Raw genomic sequence first — 19,804 nt, 5'->3', positions numbered from 1 at the left:
TGAGAACGTGAAATATGGCAAATGCAAGGGTGGAACTAAAATTTAAATGGCACTTAATATTAATTCATTTAAATGTAGGTAGTACAATATCAAAATGTTCTGTTCCATTATCCCCACACTACTATTGAAATGTTCCAAAAATTATAATACATTCACATAATGTCTGCCTCTCAGACTTGGAAAAAACACAAAATTCTTGTTTGATCAGACAGTCTCAATTTTTTTTTCCTCAAAAGATATATTCACCATAGGTATCATGGTCTGACTTCGAAAGTGACCTGAGTAAAGGATTGAGCTTTAGCTCTAAGCGGCACTAACACTTACCATTCCTTCTGTCCTCTCCATCTCACCCTATTGTGATACCAACACAAGAGCTGGGAGGCTAAGTGGGTTAGCTAAATGAACTGGGAATAACTAGGACAATGATCTGCATCCCATAGTGCTGGTACAACAGAAAACTGCAAGCCAGCCCGGGTAGCTGGAACCACTCCCATTGCTGCAGGCCAGTTGTTCACACTGCCCGGGGGAAAGGCAGCGTCTAAGCAAGATGCTTTCTGCATATCTCAGCCATGCTGCCTGATTTCTGAAATTCTACCAGGCTTCCTCATTGCCTTACCATTAAAGTGCCATTAAAGTACTCACTGCAGTACTTTAACAATAAAGGCAGTGGATAAACAATAAGGTCTGTTCGTATAGGACGGGAAACTAATATTCAGTATCCTGTGATAAACCATAGTGAAAAAGAATTTGAAAAAGAGCTTATGTATGTTTATATAGAGAGAGAGCGAGAGCGCTGAATCACTGCTGTACAGCGGAAATGGACACAACACTACAGATCAACAATACTTGAATAAAAATTTTTAAAAAAACATTAAAGGCAGATAATTTCCTCATCAACTAAAAGCTACTCAAATATCTATTTACAGTAATAATAGCAAAACTGAGCTTTTACTATGTGGCAAGCCCTGTACATTTGATAGTCACAGTTACCATCATCAGTAGGGTTTTTTGGTTTTTCAGGGTTTTTTTTTTGGTCCCCTCTTTACATATGGAAAATATATGTCCTGGCCCCAGAGCTACTAAGTGGCAGAAGCCACAATCCAGGTTTTTAATCATTATGCAATATTTTCATAAGAAGTTTCCACACAGAAGGAACTCAGTATGTTTTTAGCAGAATGGAAGAATGAACCAGTGGAGCAAACACTGGCAAACTCATTCATCACGTCTATTAATAAAGATAATAACATGTTAGCCTAAGTAAGTCTTTGAACCTTTAAGAAAATTGTCATTTGGGAGTTCCCGTCATGGCTCAGTGGTTAACAAATCCAACTAGGAACCATGAGGTTTCAGGTTCCATCCCTGGCCTTGTTTAGTGGGTTAAGGATCTGGCTGTGCCATGAGCTATGCAGACTTGCCTGAGGTCTGGTGCTGCAGTGGCTGTGGCTGTGGCGTAGGCCAGCAGCTGTAGCTCCAATTTAACCTCTAGCCTGGGAATCTCCATATGCCGCAGGTGTGGCCTTAAAAAAGAAAAAAAAAAAATTGTCTTTTGGTGAAAATATTGACTGTGACTTCTCACTGTGCAGAACGAAGAATTGTGAAATTCACACCTGTGTAAAGTTTAACACATCTATTATGGGCAATAATTAATGACTATAAAGACGCAGAAAGGCAGTTTGAAGAAACGAGTAATTAAAATTGTCAATGGAAATACTTTCAGTGACTCTCTGGAATAATTCCTGAGTCTTTTTCTGTTTTCTCACATTAGCAAGTTCCTTGGTAGTAGCATATGTTTACAATTTCTATTGTGTGTTTCTTCAGAGACATCGCCATAAATGCATATACACAAAAAAGCTCATGTCTAAAAGGTCCCAAACATGTCCAGGCTCCTAAACAGCTCTGTCTCTAGGTCTTTCCTCAGCCCTTAATCTTCCTTAGACAACACATGCATCTCACTGCTCAACTGCTCAAACACCTTCAAACCTTCCCTCTTCCTAGCATGTCAGACATAAGTTCCTCATGCCCAGCTCGGAAGGCCTCCCCACCCCCAACTGCCTAAGCTCAGTTAGCAGGCTCCTCACTGTCTGAGATTCACAGGCTCATTTTCACCTGCTGACCTTGGTGACTGTCCCCTGCCTAAATCTCTCACACTGCTGCTACTCAAACCTTCACTCTGTCTGGTTCAAGTTCCAGCTCCTTATGGAACTCCTTTGACGACTCCTGTTGTTAAAATCAAGACAGATCTGATCAACATCTGTCGGGAACCCTCCCCTTCCAGATAACCCATGGGGCATCCCTGCTCTTCTTTCAGGTCTCTGTTCAAATACGTTTATCCATTTGACCTTCTCTGACCACTCCATTTATTTCTTTATTAGCTACACCCACAGCATGCGGAAGTTCCCTGGCCAGGGATTGAACCTGTGCCACAGTAGCAACCCCAGTGACAAATGCCAGGTCCTTAACCCACCGCATCGCAAGAGAACTCTTCAGACCACTCTATTTGAAATGATAGCACCTCCTCACCTCAGCATGCCCAAACTTCTTTGCCTGATTTATTTTTATTATTCTTCCTGACATTCATCATCATCTTGCATATTTTATATTTACGTGTTTATTTGTTTACATTCAGCCTTCCTTCTGCCCAGAATGCAAGTTCCATGAGGGCAGGGAATTTTGTATGCTTTCCTACTGATTTATCTCTAGAACCAAGACTGTTTCGTGGCATGTAGTAAATACTCAATAAACATTGGCTGAATGAACGAATCTTCTCTTTAAAATTCAAAGGTGAGGAGTTCCCACTGTGGTGCAACAGGACGGATGGTGTCTTGGGAGCGCTGGGATTTGGTTTGATCCTGGGCCCAGCACAGTGGGTCAAAGATCCAGTATAGGTTGCAATGGCAGCTCTGATCTGATCCCTGGCCCAGGAACTCCATGTGCCTCGGGGCAGCCAAAAAAGAAAAAAAAAAAAAAAATCAAAGTTGATAGCATACTCTACTCTATACTATTTAGCACTTAATTATAGTTAATTTAGCAACGTGAATTTTTGTATCTTTTACTGTACTTCTAAGACAAATATAAGTAATATCTGGTATCCTTCTATATTTTCCTCTCCTTCCTCAATGCAGACTTCTATTAAACCTTCATTAAGGGAGTTCGGGGGTGGGGGTGGGGATGCACTGAGGGTTTGGGATGGAAATGCTGTAACATTTGGTTGTGGTGATTGTTGTACATCTATAAGTGTAATAAAATTCATTAAGTAATAAAAAAAAAAGGGAGTTTCTGTTGTGGCTCAGAGGGTTAAGAACCCAAGACTAGTATCCATGAGGATGTGGGTTAGATCTCTGGCCTCGATCAGAGAGTTAAGGATCCAGCATTGCTGAAAACTGCAGCTTAAGTCAGATGCATCTTGGATCTTGCATTACTGTGGCTGTGACGTAGGCCGACACCTGCAGCTCTGATTTGACCCCTAGCCTGGGAACTTCCATATGCCACAGGTGTGGCCCTAAAAAGAAAAACAAAAACAAAAACCCTTCATTAAATATATATGGAGCTCCTATTACATGTCATTACATGCCAGGTCCTATTCTTTTAGCAACAACTTCAAGAAGTCACAGTTACACATAAATACATACAAACACACACACAGAGGTAAGTAACAAGAATGAAAGAAAGAATAGTAAAAGGAAGACTAGTAAAACTGAGGCTCCAATATTGGCATGTCGGGGACAGAGTGTACAGGGTGATTGTGACAGACTGAGTGGGTAGAAAAAGGAAGAAAGAGATGTAATGGTGTGAGACTAGAGTAGGATGTTGCCAAAGAAATCACCAGATGCTAGCGCTTAATATAAACTGTACCAAAGCAGATATGCAAATATATGTTACATGAATTTTTTAATTTCACATTTCAAAAATTATCTGCCAACAATCCCGTGGGCAAAAATTAGACTTAGACTAGCGACATCTGGTGGATATTTTGGAAGTGACCCTGAGTTTCTCTCAAAAACACTGTAAATGCCCTCTCGTCTCTGAACTGCCATTCATAATGTATTAGGGCTCCACAAGACTAATTATACTATCATGAAGTAGTCCTTCTGCAGAACCCTGGGTCTGATTGCAAGAGGCACCCAGATTTCTATGAAGGACCTACCTATCTCTCAACTGATGTCCTTCTGCCTTCTGAAGGATGTATACAAAATCTGACACTGCGATTCTTCTTTTAAAAACAAACAAACGAACAAACGAAAAAACCGGAGTTCCCATCGTGGCTCAGTGGTTAACAAACCTGACTAAGAACCATGAGGTTTTGGGTTCAATCCGTGGCCTCGCTCAGTGAGTTAAGGATCCAGCGATGCCGTGAGCTGTGATGTAGGTTGCAGATGCGGCTCGGATCCCACGTTGCTGTGGCTCTGGTGTAGGCTGGCGGCTGCAGTTCTGATTGGACCCCTAGCCTGGGGAACCTCCACATACCATGGATGTGGCCCTAGAAAAGACAGAAAGACAAAAAAAAAAAAAAAAAACTTGGAGTTCCTGTCATGGCTCAGTGGTAACAAGTCGGACTAGTATCAGTGAGGATGTGGGTTCTATCCCTGGCTTTGCTCAGGGGGTCAAGGATCCTGCTTTGCTGTGAGCTGTGGTGTAGGTTGCTGACATGACTCGGATCCTGCATTGCTGTGGTGTAGGCCTGCAGCTATAGCTCTGATTCAATCCCTAGCCTAGGAACTTTCATATACCTCTATTGCAGCCCTAAAAATGACAAAAACTAAAAATAAAAAATAAATAAAATTTTAAAAAACACATTACTTAAAATATTCATATCCTTTGATCTAGAATTGCACTTCTGGAACTCTATCTTAAATGAGAAAATCTTTTAAGGAAAAAAAGTCTTAAACGAGGAAATCAACTAGTTATTTATGACACAGGGAGAGGAAACTAAAAGTCCAAAAACAGGAATGGACAAGAAAATTATAGCCATTATAATGTTTACCAAACATTTGTATTCATATTAAAACAAACATTTTAACAATTTATTTTTTGTTTGTTTTAATTTTTATTTTGTCTTTTTGGGGCCGCGCCCATGGCATATGGAGATTCCCAGGCTAGGGATCAAATCAGAATCCTAGCCGCTGGCCTACACCACAGCTACAGCAACTCGGATTCGAGCCTCACCTACAAACTAAACCATAGCTCACGGCAACGCTGGATCCTTAACCCACTGAGCAAGGCCAGGGATTGAACTCTCATCCTCATGAATACTAGTCAGGTTTGTTACTGCTGAGCCTTGATGGGAACTCCCTTTTTTTACTTTTTTTTTTTAACAATTTCGTATTCACAAACATTGTTAGAAAAAGCAACGGTCAAAAAGTGCACATAATATGATCTCAAATACATAAATAATATACATAGACAAAAAGACTAAAAGAAAATATATAAAGTATAAACAGGATTCCTTCCAGATGGGAGGATTATGGGGTTTTTTTAAATCACGGTTTGTAGTATTTCCCAAATGCTCTATAATTCACATGCATTATTTCAATAACAAACATTATCGAAATCTTTTAAACAAACCTTATGTTCTAATTAATTGCTATAAATTTTCAACCTCTGCCTGATTTTATTAATTCCAGAAAAAGATAATAAATCAAGTGATCTAGAATTTCCACAAGAAGGGGAAGCCAGAAAAGAAAGCAACCATATTACAGTTTTGTTCCAGGATCCGAGTCCTAGTGGAAAATCCCCCGGTTGTAGAGTGTTATGCCATTAACATCCGCACTCTCCTCTCAGTAGTGCACCAGAAACTTACAGAGGGCTCTGGCGGCAGCCGGGAGTTACAGAGTCTCACAACCACTTGGGTCCCCATCTTCAGGGTCCCTAGAAGAGCCAGATCAGGGCCACCTTAAAATAGGAAAATAAAGAAATGTTGCAAAAGTACAGGTCAGGAAAAAAATTCCAAAAACTAACCCAATTTAGTGAGGTCAAGTTCCTGCCCCACATCCGCCCATTTAAGCAATCTAAAGGTATAAAAAATAGGATGCTGGTTAGCAGGAAATCCAGTCCAGGATAGAATTAAAACAGGGCTATCCATCCCAATGGCATTTTTAGTTGTAATCACTTAGGTTTTGATAATAATAAAGATAAATGTTTCCCTATCATTAATCAAGCAAGAATGCATTTTTTTCCTTCCCCCTAAATTTATCAATCTGCTGGCAGGAATAATAAACAATCTGTAATAGGAAGAGAAAAGAGTTTTATTTGAGCCAACCTAAGAAAGATAGCCCAGAGATAGCCTCTCAAAATAACTCTGAGGAACTGCTCTGGGGAATCATGGTTTTCATGACAGTTTTAAATCTTGTCAAAACAAAGAACATCAAACAAGTGAGATATATATTCCTTCAAGGTTTCAAAAAAAGAGATCAGCACATACACAGCAAGTTAGTACAGCCTTAGAAACTGAGAAGGGAGTCTTAGCATTGAAGGAGTGGCAGCACTGGTGTCCCAGGAAGGGAGGCATTTAATCTTTATTTTTAAGATGGAAATTCTTTACCTCTAGTCAATGTACCATTTTCTCTAATGATGAAAGCAGATATACAATGTACGTTTGATAAGCCACAAACAGGCTGTTTTAGTTAGCGCAAAATTCAAGTTAAATCATGTATAAGCCAGAATGACTTCCTCATATTTCAGTGTGTGAAAATGTCTTCCTAAGTCAAAGACCATGGGAAGGATTCTGAAAACAATGAGAAATAACTGGGAGCTCTGCTTCTGGCTCACTCTTCCCTTCATCCTCAGGAATCCAGTTTTAAACTAGAAAGGTAGCAATTTTATTTCAAGCAGAAATTTTTATAAGGCATTTGAAGTTTGTAAAATGCTGTCACCTATATCAACTTCTTTGACCACCATAGTAAATAACCCTTAAAAATATATTTTTAGGAGTTCCCGTTGTGGTGCAGTGGAAATGAATCCGACTAAGAACCATGAGGTTGCAGGTTCGATCCCTGGCCTCACTCGGTGGGTTAAGGTGCCATGAGCTGCAGTGTAGGTTGCAGAGGTGGCTCGGATCTGGCATTGCTGTGGCTGTGGTGTAGGCCAGCAGCTGTAGACCCCTAGCCTGGGAACCTCCATATGCCGCGGGTGCAGCCCTCAAAAGACAAAAAAACAAACAAAAAATTTATCTATATATATGTATATTTTAAAATTCTCCTTGGAGTTTATTTTATTACCCCCAGCTAATAGGAAACAGGCTAGTGAGTTGTTCTGCCAAGTAGCTGTACAGGCGGTGTCCTAGCCACCTCTTCTGAATCCACTTGCACTAGTTCTGTGCCAGAGAACAGACTGGGAAAGTAATGAGGGTGGTAGTGGCGATGATGGTGTTGGTGATGGTGGCAGCCAACATTTGCCGACATACTACGCGCTATTCCAAGTGGTTTAAATTCTCACAAATACTCTAAGAAGTTGGTACTATTACTTCCAACTTTTTGTGCTTTATTCCATTTTTCAGTACTCTATCCATCTTAAGGAATCTTCCCTCTCAGGACAAACCTAGCGGCCGTGGTGTTTGGCAAGGACAGTGTGCAGATTGAAAAAGGGAAGTCTCCAAGCTCTAAAGATCTGAATCACTAAGAACCCTCAAAGCTCAGAGAAGGTTCGGAACCTGAAAGTTCCACCTCCTTTCCACCGCACCCTCTCCTTCCCAGTGTCCCGGGTTCAGGTCTGGACGCTCAACCCATGATAATAATACTTTCCAGGTACCCGCCACCTTTCAGCACCTACCTCTTAAATCATCGATGTGCCTAGTTCCTCATCTCTGTCTCCAGCCCTTCTGAGCATGGCCTCCTCCAGCTGTAGTGTAGCCTCTGCGTTCCCGCTGCCATGGTGACGCGGAGGCAGGCCCGGACGCGTCCCGCCTCCAGCCGGACGGAGCCAGCCCCTGCCGACCCGGGCTCCGCCCCCTGCCGGCTCGGACTCCACCCCCTGCCAGCTCGGACCCCACCCCCTGCTCGTCCAATCCCGCCTCCTAGTGGCTCAGACCGCAACTCAGACCTGCCGGCCTTCACCCCGCCTTCTGATTGCCAGAGCCCCGCCCCCTGGCCTTCAGGCCTGCCTCTCGCTGGCCCGGACTCCGCCTCCTGACGGTCAAAGCCCCTCCCCCTGCCCACCAGATCCGCCTCCTACCGGCCTGGACCCCGCCCAGGGAGCTCTGTTTTGTACAAACGGGCTCCTGCCTCCTGTCGGTCCAAACCATACCCCTTCTCTGCTTGGGCGGCTGGAGGCAGTGGGGCAGAAAGTTCGCTTTCCCCACTGCCCTGAGGCTGAGACCCACTGCGCTTTGTAAAGCCCGGAGACCGCACTTCAGAAAATGTACCAGTCATGTTCCTTATACGATTTATTTATCCTAATAGTTCTGCACCCGAGAGAGAATGTCTGCCCAGGGGAGTTTCTGGGCCTAGCAGTGCTGTCAATATCAGTGACTTGATGTCCTTGTAACCGATGGTCAGAAAATGCTTGCTCCATGCCTCTGCCCTTGCCCATGTTTGTCTGTTTAGGTCTGGGACCCTTGGCCCAGCCATTGAGGAAATTGTGCAAGCCAGTCCGGGAAGCTGTGCACAGGAGTTCAGAGTGCTTTCCAGAGCACTTCTGCTTCAGCTGTGGAGTTTAAGGTGTGTCAAAGGACACCATCAAATTAACTCCAGCAAATTCAGTCCAAGTGCAAGTGCTTCAAGGGAAACCTGTTCTTTCTGAACTTTTCTTGAGAGGAGGAGCAGAGGTAGGGGTCAAAATCCTACCTTCCTGCACACTCAATCCAGCCCCCTCATTCTGTAGAGGTTACCCCCTGGTAACTCGAATACAACTCCAAGCTAATGGTGGCAAAGAGATAGGCCTAGAGAGCGAATGAGACTGGGGCCACTCACAATTCCAGAGGCTCTTGAGGGCTTTCTCTTTCTTTTTCTTTTTCTTTTTAGGGCCGCACCCACTGCATAGGGAAGTTTCCAGGCTAGGGGTCTAATCGGAGCTGCAGCTGTCAACCTACACCAGAGCCACAGCAACGCGGAATCCGAACCATGTCTGCAACCCACACCACAGCCTACGGCAACGCCAGATCCTTAACCCACTGAGCAGGGCCAGGGATCAAACCCACAACCTCATAGATACTGGTTGGGTTCATTACTGCTGAGCCACAATGGAAACTCCATTGAGTTCTTTAAACTTAAAATGTGCCCGCCATCCCTGGGCTGCCATGTGATTCCACAAAGCAATAGATTCTCCCCAGAGCCATAGTGGTGAAATGATGCAAACAAGTCCTTCCTTTCCAGGGCTCACACTAGGGTCCCATTCTTGCTGTCATAGCGGGGTTTGGCCTGTGGGAAGTGAAGGATCGCATACTCTGTAGCATTTTCCAACTGCAGGTGCTTCATCTCCTGGGCCGAGCGTGGCTGGGTTCTGCTGCATACTTGAATGTCTGCGTAATGTAAGCTGCTTTCCTCCAACCTGAGGCCTTGACTCCTCCGCTGAGGCGCAGGCTGCTTTAACACCTGCTCATGTGTACGTCTCCTTATGTCGTGGCCCTGAGAAGAATGGACAGCATTAAGGGATTCTTGGCTTGGTTTTTCCTCTCGACTCCAGTACAGGGTCAGTTTCGTGGACATCCCTTTGCTTTGTTCCTTTGGGGGACAGAGGAAGATGGGCAGAACCAGGAAGGTCTACAGAGGACTAGAGGTACCTGTCCCGGGATAGAAAAGCTGAGTCCTGGGATCCCATGTCTGGGCAGCCCCCTAAAAGGGACAGAGGCCTGTCATTACCTTTAAGCCATTCTGTCTCAGCTGCTGCTGCTGCTGCTGCTGCTGCTGCTGCTGCTGCTGCTGCTGCTGCTGCTGCTCCTGCTGCTGCTGCTGCTTCAATGTCCATCTTGCTTGGCTCCCTGAGAGGAAGAAATCTGACTTAAATCCATTTCCTCTTCCTGAATCTACTGAGATTGCCCTCTTCAAGTCTGTTAAATTATGATGGTGGGCTTCTAACTAATCTCCCTGCCTCTGCTCTCATCTCTCATGTCTACCATCCCCACATCCAAACTCCTTAGCAGGGTATACAACTTGGCCCTTTTACCTATTTACTGTAAGTTTTTTTAGGAGGGAAAAAATATGCCCATAATACCCTCCATCCTAATTTTTCACTGGCCCCTAACTTAGTTCAACAACTATATGTTGAGGAGTTCCTACTGGGGCACAGCAGAAACAAATCCAACTAGAATCCATGAGGATGTGCGTTCGATCCCTGGCCTCGCTTGGTGGGTTGGTGATCCAGCATTGCCATGAGCTGTGGTGAGGGTGCAGATGTGACTCGGATCCCGTGTTGCTGTGGCTGTGGCGTAGGCTGGCAGCTATGGCTCCAATTGGACTCTTAGCCTGAGAACTTCCATATGATGTGGCCCTAAAAAGCAACATATATATGTTCCTTTGGGGAATGAGAGCCCATTGAATGCCAGGCTCTGTGCACATTCTGGGGACAGAGGATGAGTAGGCTATTTTCTCTGCTGCAGGGAGTTGCCGTCTCCCAGGAGAGACAGATAAAAGTATACAGACTATGACAGTGCCATGTGGTAAGAAGTCAGCTACACCAAACATTTGGTCACTTTCCATAAAGTCATTCTCTTCTCTCTCTCTTCTTTCTTTTTACTGCATGCGATAATTCCCCTGCCTAAAATACCCTCTCCTCTCTGCTTCTCCTCCAACTTGGGAACTTGCTATTCTTCCTACCATGCTGGTGCTTTCTCTCCTTCTCTCACAGCACGAGTATGGTGCTGTGGTAGCACCAGTGGCACAATGACTTGCTTGCGTGTATCTCTCTCTCAAATTTGATTTTTCAGTTCTTTTAGGGCGGAGACTGTGTGCCCTTCCTCTTGTGCCTCTCTGCCTCCTTAGGATCCTGCAGAGGGCCTCGCATACAATCTAAGGGTTCAGTAAATGTCTGCTGAATGAACAAAAGAATATGAGCAACCAACCTTGCCTCTCTGAGATGATGGAAAAAAAATGAGACCACGAATTTCAGAGCTGGTCTTGAACCCAGCAACCTAATGATTCTCTTTGATGTACTGTCTCCCTTTAGCCCTTCCCCTTATGCCCTTTCTAAAGACACTGGTTCTCTTACCTTCTTTTCTCTAATTTGCACTGCTCCCAGCATCCCCCAGCCACCCCATGACAATTACCCATTTTCTTTTTCCTCTGGAAAGTTGATGGGCAGCTCCTGTGAAAGGAAAAACAGATCACCCATGTGTGAGAGCCTGGCCTCTGCCTTCCCTCCTTCATCATTTGCTCTGTGGTCTCCTTAACATTCTGGACTGACCTTCCCTCGCTTCCCTCTAACAAAGATTCACCCTGAGCCAGCCCCAAAGCATTTATCACGGGTACCACACGTCTCCCACAGGGATGGTTCTGGAAGGTGGAGTGGTACAACTGACATAACCAAACCCAAAATACAGCCTCAGGCAATCAGGCACCACATGCCAGGGATGTAGCTGGGTTGAGGGCTATTCTGGGATTGTCTGGGAACGGGCTAATCTCAGCGGAGGGTAAGGGAAACCTGCCAAACATGAATGGGATATTCCTGGATTCAGAGACCCTCTTGCTTCTTCTTTGGAGTCTTTTTTCAGGGTCTCTGCCAACCTGGGGTTCTCATTTTGGGAGTCACAGAAGCTGCTGCAACCAGGGCTAACCAGCTAGCTCCCTGAAAAGCCCTTTCCTAGTAGATGACCTCCCTCCGTGCTTCTTTGTCCTTGGTTTTAATTAACAGAGAAAGTGAGAGATGTTTAACCTTTCCTATCCCCAGTACGCGGAGCTCTGAATTTGGTGAGTGACTCAGCGACACCACCCTCGCCACAGGACGGACCTCTTATACTCATTTCTGAGCCTCTGGGGTCCCCCCGGAGCCACTGTGTCTACGTGATTGTCAACTGTTCGATGGCCAGAGAAACAACACTTGTCTGAGGAAATAGGCTGAATAGTTTGTGGCTTACTCCGGATGCTTTTTCTTGCTAGTACATTTCCATCTCTCAATAGAGCCAGTTTTATCTGTCTGACTTCTGTCTCCCCAAGGAAGTTTCCCTCTATTGCTAATTAAAAAGAAAGGGGGAGGAGTTCCCATAGTGGCGCAGTGGTTAACGAATCCGACTAGGAACCATGAGGTTGTGGGTTCGATCCCTGCCCTTGCTCAGTGGGTTAACGATCTGGCGTTGCTGTGAGCTGTGGTGTAGGTTGCAGACACGGCTTGTGGCTCTGGCATAGGCCAGTGGCTACATCTCCGATTTGACCCCTAGCCTGGGAACCTCCATATGCCGCGGGAGCGGACCAAGAAACAGCAAAAAAAAGAAAAAAAAAACAAGAAAGAAAGGGGGAGAGGGACTTCTCTTTCCACACATATCTGACAGAGTTTCGTGTTTTGGTTGGATCTTCGGTTTTAAGGCAGCTTGCTGAGCTGAAAGCAGAGTCTTCATCCGAACTCTACAGGTGGTTTAGGAGAAAATCTCTGAAACTATTTCTGGGTCTCTCTACTTCCTCTTCTGCCATTTCAACTCTTCTTTTTGCTTTCCGCTGCATCGTCAGAGCCTAATCCTAGCCTCTAATTCCTTTCCCCTGGTCACTACTGTGTTCCTACTTGCTTCTACTTAAACAAATAAAGAGAAATATTAATCCTAAAATAACATAGACTTGGACGATTCAATTTTAGTGAACAGAGCCTGTTTCCAAGTTGGATGTTGCACAATGCCTGGGCATGACCCAAATGGAATAGTCAGTTTGACTCACAGGTGTAGGATTTTATTTTTAGTTCAGAATTAAGGAAGCTAAATGGGCACTCTCCTGTATTAGTATAGGAATAAAAATTGGTGCAATCTTTCTAGAATGCAATTGGCAGTAAGTATAAGAAGCCTTAAACATAAATGTGTTTACCCTCTGATGTAGTAATTCCATATCCAAAGAAATAATCAGGCAAGTCCAAATATGGATGCATTATTTACAATTGTGAAAAATAGGAAATAGCCTAAATATACAACATTGGGAACTAATTAAATAAATGGCATCTCCAGTCAATGGAATGTTACATATCAATTTAAGGAAGATGCTGGAAGAATACCTATTAGCATGGAAAATTTTCCTCTTTATTAAAAGAGTAAGAAGAGACTATGTTTTACCATAAAAATTATTCATATAGGCATTTTAAAAGGATTCCATGGAAATACACTGAAATGTTCCTGTCATCTCCAGGTTATATTTCTGGTCATCTCTTATTTTCTGCTCTTTGGTATTTTCCACATTTCCTACAGTGAATGTGTATTACTTTTATAATCAGAAAAAATTTTTAAATGAAAGTCTCATTAGTTGTCATAGTGTCTTTAACTTTCTGCAAGTTTACTAAGATAATGAGAAATAGAGGAGAACAATATTTATCCAGTCCTAATATTTTAAGAGGAAAAAATATATTTTGGTTAGAACATCTATTGTAGCATTTCTAGCCAGGCTCTAGAGCCACACCGATAGTATCAGACTAGCTGTATGACCTCAGCAAGTTTTTTATTAGGCTTTATTTTCTTATTAATAAAATGAGGATAATAATGGAACTTAAACTTCATGGGGTTATTATAAAAATTAAATAAAATAATAAAAGCAAAATATTCAGAGTTCCTGCTATGGTGCAGTGGGTTAAGAATCTGACTGCAGCAGCTCAGGTTGCTGCAGAGGCATGGGTTTGATTCCTAGCCCAGTGCAATAGGTTAAAGGATCCAGCATCGCTACAGCTACAGAACAGGTCACAGCTGCTGCTAGGATTCACTCCCTGGCCTGGGAACTTCCATATACCATAGATGCGGCCATAAAAAATAGAAATAATATGAAATAAGTACAAATAAAAGCAAAATATTCAGCTAGGTGCCTGGCATATAATGAGCGTCAATCAAAGCTGACTACTATGACTGCCACCATCACAGGGAGGAATAACCAAAAATGAAGAATACAAAGATTTGGGAAGAAAGGGGGAGTGAAAAATGCTTTACACCCCCTTCCGTGGAAGTTTTTGTGTTCCTAGATGTCTTATGTTTATAGGACATCTCACAGTTTAAAAAGTGCTTCATTTGTTTTTTTCAATCCTGACAATATTCTAGGAAACACCATTGTTCTCACTTTATAGATGGGCCAACTAAGCCCCTAGAACTTTGGTATCTTAAGAAGGTAGGAACGAAATTTCCCATGATGGCTGTCTTCAGCTTCTGTCACTGTGCCTGGTATACCTGGGTGTTCAATAAAATATTTGCTCAGTATGAATGGATGAATGAATGAGTAGTAGGAACAGGACAGGAATCCAATGTATTGACTCTAAATCATTATGTGCTTTCTAATGTCCCTCGCCTATCTCTCTAAACATAATGATAGTTTTTTTACAAATAAGACATCCTCAAGAAGGAGGCAGGCATGGAGTGGGATAGCTAAGAAGGCAGGGGACAGGAAAAAACCAGGTCCAGCTGTTTACAGTGTTAAAAGGAAACAATAGGCCTCTAATGTAGTTTCGTGTGCTAAGCTCACATCACCAAACCACGACTTAAGCCCTAGACGCACTGGAGTTGCGACCTGCCCCAGGAATGTAGTCTTAAACAGTCCGTTTGGAACTTTCTGGGCAGCAACAATGAGCTAATCTGCCACAGAGACCCTTCCATTGCGCAAAGGAAGATGAAGTCATCTGCTCTTTCCTGATCCCTTCCCTCTTCTGCCTATAAGAGCCTTTCATTTTGAACAACTCCTCTGATGCTGCGCCATGCATGAACCATTCAATAAAGCCAATGAAATCTTTAAAATTTACTTGATTGAATTTTTGCTATTTAGCAACAGTGATGACAACTCTGGGAAAGAACAATAAAGACAATGTAACTCATTTCTCATGAGACTTTCACATCCCCCTGCTCTTCAGGCTTGTGAACTAAACAACACAGGTTGCGTTATTTACATTTTATATATGAGGAAAAAGAGAAGTTACAGGGTTTGCCTAAGGTCACACAGCAAAAGAATGTGAAAGTTCTGTTCAAAAATTCGATGGATATGCTGCTTCTCCTCATTTCTGAAGCCCTTTTAAATAAACATTTTCCCAAAGTTGATTTGCTTGATTTAGGAGGCAGTATTGTGCTGAGGTTAAAACTATGAGCTCGGAAGTCATACAGGCCTGGGTTGGAATCTTGGTTTATTTGCTTACTAGCCACGGGACCCCAGACAAATGAGTTAACTTCTCTGAGCGTCAGCTTCCTAGCTATAAAATGGGAGAGGGAGTAAGACCGCCTCCCTCAGAATTGTTGGAGAAATCAAATAAGATTATGAAGTGCCTGGAACATAAGAAGTTCTCAAATGCTACAATTATCATTACCTGGAGGAGAAAGGGAGAGAGAGAAGGAAGAAGAAAAGGAGAAACAAAAATGTCCATTCACCATTCCAGCCCTGCCCTGGTCATTCTATAGACAGCTGGCTGGGCGGTGTGTTTTGAGGTTTCCTGAAAGGAGAGAGCACAGAAGGACGTACTGCTCTGGTATTGGCTCCTGGAGGTGCCAGGGAAAGATGGTGACAGTGGGAGGCTGGCAGAGAGCTATCTTCGGGCTCTCTCTTCTTCTCCGAGCCTCCACATCCACCAACAGAGACGTTCCCCTCCAACCTCTCCCCCTACTCACCAGCTTCCCCCGCAGCAGAGCCGGTTTCCCATGCTGCTCTGTCTCCCTGGGAGCCCAGCTGTTTTTGAACAGAAAGAGGCTTGTGCATTTCCTGGTTCCCCGTCTGGCTTCCCTCAGCAGCTCCGGGGAGTCGCTGTCAGTGTCAGATTTCAACCTAACAGGTTGGACTTTGGAAGCCACCTGCTGGAAAGATTCCCAGGTGACTGCTCCCAGCCAAAGGGAAGAGAAACACAACAGGCTCCAGGTGAGAGCGAGTTCACCTTCGGGATTTGGAACTGCTTTGATGAAGCATGAACTTTGAGCTTCAAGCTTCAGGGGAAAGAAACCTGAGATAGAAAAGGGTTTCCCTAGGAAATGTTTCTCCATTATATCACTCCATCATCAAAATAGATGCTCTATAATAAAGCATCTTTCTTATGTTTCCCCAGCACTACTGGGGTTGGAGATTCACTTTCAAGGTAATCGCTCTCAGCTTCTTCTGATATCTGTCCAGAATATGGGTTTGAATACTGGACCTTCTTGGAAACTAAAATTTAGAGAAATGGTCTCCTTTTTTTCTTTTTCTCTCCTCCCATGCTACTGGAATTTATGTGGACAAATCACTTTTTTTCTAGGACCGTTAAAAATAAAGGACTGAACTTACCACTTAATCCCCTTTCTGGTCAAGCATCATATGATTCTCTGATTGGAATGGCCTCAGCACTCCTTAACCACTCACTTCCCCATCCCCAGGACAGAACTACGGGAATCGCCATTTAATTGCAACTCAGCTTCTCCTCCAATGACACAGAGTTAGACTCTTTCCACACACACTGGCAACTAGGATGCAGCTGAACAAGTTCCTCTGGAGAAAATGGGGGCTCTAGGAGGATTTGTGGAACCGGTGCAGTTTGCCTTCAGTGCTCCCACACTTATCTTTAGTGCCTTGCTCAGATGCCCAGTTATTTGTGTGTCCCTCACAGATGCTCAGGACCAGTGCTCGGCCCTGTACTCCACAGAGGGTACCCTAGACTCTTCTTTCCTCCCCATCTTCTTTCCTTATGAAACTGGAGAAGAAAAAAGCAACAGCCTCATAGGACTGTGGTAAAAATGAAATGAAATAACATACATGAAACTCCAGTCCAGGGCCTGACACAGGGGACCCCCTTGGTAAGCCTTAGCTATTATTACTACTTCTCATTCTCAGCTGATTGTTGGTCAAGTATCTTACTTTATTGTTTTGTGCACCAATTTAGTTAGGAAAGGGAAGCCTTTGGAGGAAAGGACGGTTATTTTTAAATATCTAAAGGGATTCTCAAGTGAAAGAAAGATTGCATTTATTTTCAGGACATAACCTGAACCAATGGACAGAAGTTACTAAAATGCAGATTTTGGTTCAATAGAAGGAAGAATTTATAACAGATGTGGAAAAAAAAAAAAAAAAAAGAAAACCAAGATCTAAGTTCTCCGCCACAAAAAATGTCACAGAAGTTGACTAACAATCTTTTGGAGTTCCCGTCTTGGCTCAGTGGTTAACAAAGCTGACTAGGAACCATGAGGTTGCAGGTTCAATCCCTGGCCTCGCTCAGTGGGTTAAGGATCTGGCGTTGCCACGAGCTGTGGTGTAGGTCGCAGACATGGCTCAGATCCCACATTGTTGTGGCTGTGGTGAAGGCCGGCAGCTATAGCTCCGATTGGACCCCTAGCCTGGGAACCTCCATATGCTGAGGGTATGGCCCTCAAAAGACAAAAAAAAAAAAAAAAAGAAGTTGACTAACAATCTTTAAAGAATTTGAGGGGGTGGGGAATCTGTACTAAATTAGAGGTTTCAATTTTTTTTAGCTAAGGAATACTTTCTTTTAAATGAAGCTCATGTAAAAATTCCAGTTATGAAACAGATCAAAGTGAAGCTGTTCTGGTTGAAGTCTGAATAGGATCCTTTAAAAATTCTTTTTTTTTTCCTCATCTATATGTTAAGATTCCTGTGAGTAGATGATAAAGGAGTATAGTTTTAAATTTATACATTTTTTTTCTTTCTTTTTTTTTTTTTTTTTTTTGTCTTTTGTTGTTGCTGCTATTTCTTGGGCCGCTCCCGCGGCATATGGAGGTTCCCAGGCTAGGGGTTGAATCGGAGCTGCAGCCACCGGCCTATGCCAGAGGCACAGCAACGCGGGATCCGAGCCGCGTCTGCAACCTACACCACAGCTCACGGCAACGCCGGATCGTTAACCCACTGAGCAAGGGCAGGGACCGAACCCGCAACCTCATGGTTCCTAGTCGGATTCGTTAACCACTGCGCCACGACGGGAACTCCCCTAAATTTATATTTATAATGTACAACCTCCATAGTATATTACTTGGGGGTTAAGAAATATTTGTTGACTGAATGAACAAAAAAATATATCAATAGTTATTTCTCTAAGGCGTGCTTTAATTAATTTTTTTTTTTTTTTGCGCTTATTAGGGCTGTACCTGCAGCTTATAGAGGTTCCCAGGCTAGGGGTTGAATCAGAGCTACAGGGCCGGCCTATACCACAGCCCCAGATATGCAGGATCCAAGCCACATCACAGCTCACGGCAATGCTGGATCCTTATCCCACTGAGCAAGGCCAGGGATCAAACTTGCGTCCTCATGGACGCTAGTCAGATTCGTTAACCACTGAGCCATGACAGGAACTCCTGCTTTGATTTTTAATACAATCCTTTAAGAGTCAAATTTTTCAAGTGAAAGTTTGTTTTGTGGGATCCACAGATTCTTCTTCTTTCCTTTGCTTTTTAGGGCCATACCCAGCTCATATGGAAGTTCCCAGGCTAGGGGTTGAGTCGGGAGCCACAGCTGTCAGCCTATGCCACAGCCACAGCAACATGGGATCTGAACTGTGTCTGCGACCTACACCACAGCTCGTGGCAACGCCAGATCCTTAACCCACTGATGGAGGCCAGGGATCGAACCCGAGTCCTCAAGGTTACTGGGCGGATTCATTTCCACTGTGCCACAACCAGAACTTCTCCACAGATTCTTAAGAGGGGCATATAAGTGGATCTCAAGAGCTGTGTGAACCTATTCAAATTGCATGACAAATTTGGGAGCATGTGTATGTTTCTGGACAAGGATCTAGTGCTTTTGTTAGATTTTTCAAAAGGGTCTGAAACCCCCAAAAAGTTAAGAACCAACCACTTCAGAAGTTCCTTGGTGACTCAGCAGGTTGAGGACCCGGCGTTATCAATACTGTGGTTTGGGTTGCTGCTGTGGTGAGGGTTTGATCCCTGGCTGGGAATTTCCACAAGGCAAAAAAAAAAAAAAAGTATCTACTACTTTAATGGAAGAATTTCAGGTGTCCATCACACCATATAGATTTATATTGGGGCAGGGAGGTCTTCTGGACACTCCAAATCATACACACACATGCTTTCTTGATTATAGAGAGTAATTAAGAGGTCAATCCTCCAGGCTGTCCCGAATACACCATTCCCGTCGTATTAAGACTCCTCTTACAAAGGAAATTTCCCTAGCCGTCACCACTATACCAACAGCCCTCGATCCTCTGCATTTAGTCTTGGATTGGCTGCAGTGGTGCAGTGACTCCTCTCTTTGGGATGATACAAGACTAGAAACAAGTGCTTTCTCTCATAGGCAGAGAGGAGGGAGACTCTGTTTTGGTGACAATGGCAGAGGCTTCTGTGGCAGTGCCCCTATGTCTACATAACTGATCCCTCAGAATCGGAGACCATTTTCAGTGGACAGATCTTAGTGTGGGAAAACAGGGCCTTAGGCAACACAGAAGCCAAAAGCTGTTTTCCCAACCCCTACCCAAAACAGGCCAGACAGTCTGGAGACCCTTGTTTTTGTGTCTCTAATCACCAGCTCAGACAGTGCCCTCTGGGCTGTTTGGATGGCATATCCCTTTTCCCTCCCAGGATCACTCTCTTTTGTTGCATTGTGAGAAAATTACGGCCAGGAATTTGATCTGGAGCCAGTGTCAGCTTCCGGGTGTGATCTCAGCATCCAAGTGTGAGCTCAGGGTGCTGTGACCTTGGGTACATCGAACTGAGCAGCTTTTTGTCTAGCTGTCCTTTTTGTCTTTCCCTCCCTGCCCATCCCATTGTCCAGGCCACAGAATAGGGAGCAGCACAAACCAG

At 43.9% G+C, this 19,804-nt stretch overlaps 2 protein-coding genes across 8 annotated transcripts in view; both read right to left on the bottom strand.

The window, feature by feature from the left end:
- DIXDC1 (DIX domain containing 1) overlaps positions 1 to 7,815 on the bottom strand; it is a 78,745-nt gene extending 70,930 nt beyond the window's left edge. For all 6 annotated transcript variants that reach the window (XR_014815229.1, XR_014815231.1, XR_014815233.1 and 3 more), the window contains exons 1-2: positions 7,765 to 7,815; positions 5,798 to 5,889 (exon numbers count right to left, since the gene is read on the bottom strand). Coding sequence is in view for 1 of the 6 variants with exons in the window: in XM_084976016.1 (XP_084832142.1) it covers positions 5,798 to 5,854 (57 nt within the window). In the remaining 5 variants the exon portion in view is untranslated. The remainder of the gene's footprint in view (positions 1 to 5,797; positions 5,890 to 7,764) is intronic.
- A 549-nt stretch (positions 7,816 to 8,364) lies between these two features.
- On the bottom strand, positions 8,365 to 15,800 carry C9H11orf52 (chromosome 9 C11orf52 homolog). 2 transcript variants are annotated; one of them, XM_084976037.1, is made up of 4 exons: positions 15,686 to 15,800; positions 11,137 to 11,232; positions 9,792 to 9,910; positions 8,365 to 9,557 (listed from the first exon to the last, which is right to left on the bottom strand). In XM_084976037.1, exons 1-4 carry the CDS (start codon positions 15,715 to 15,717, stop codon positions 9,529 to 9,531), a joined length of 276 nt encoding a protein of 91 aa, XP_084832163.1. In that variant the 5' UTR covers positions 15,718 to 15,800; the 3' UTR covers positions 8,365 to 9,528. The 2 variants fall into 2 exon arrangements, with proteins under 2 accessions (XP_084832163.1, XP_003129889.3); XM_003129841.5 differs by having other exon boundaries at positions 11,195 to 11,232.
- Positions 15,801 to 19,804: the final 4,004 nt, after the last annotated feature.

Source organism: Sus scrofa, chromosome 9 (genome assembly GCF_054392235.1).
Source record: "Sus scrofa isolate SSC_HxYL_T2T_F1_AM1 chromosome 9, Sscrofa_HxYL_maternal_Yorkshire_Landrace_v2.0, whole genome shotgun sequence".
Lineage (NCBI taxonomy): Eukaryota > Metazoa > Chordata > Mammalia > Artiodactyla > Suidae > Sus > Sus scrofa.
Note: the sequence above shows the minus strand (reverse complement) of the source record. Positions and strands in the feature narration are given on the sequence as shown.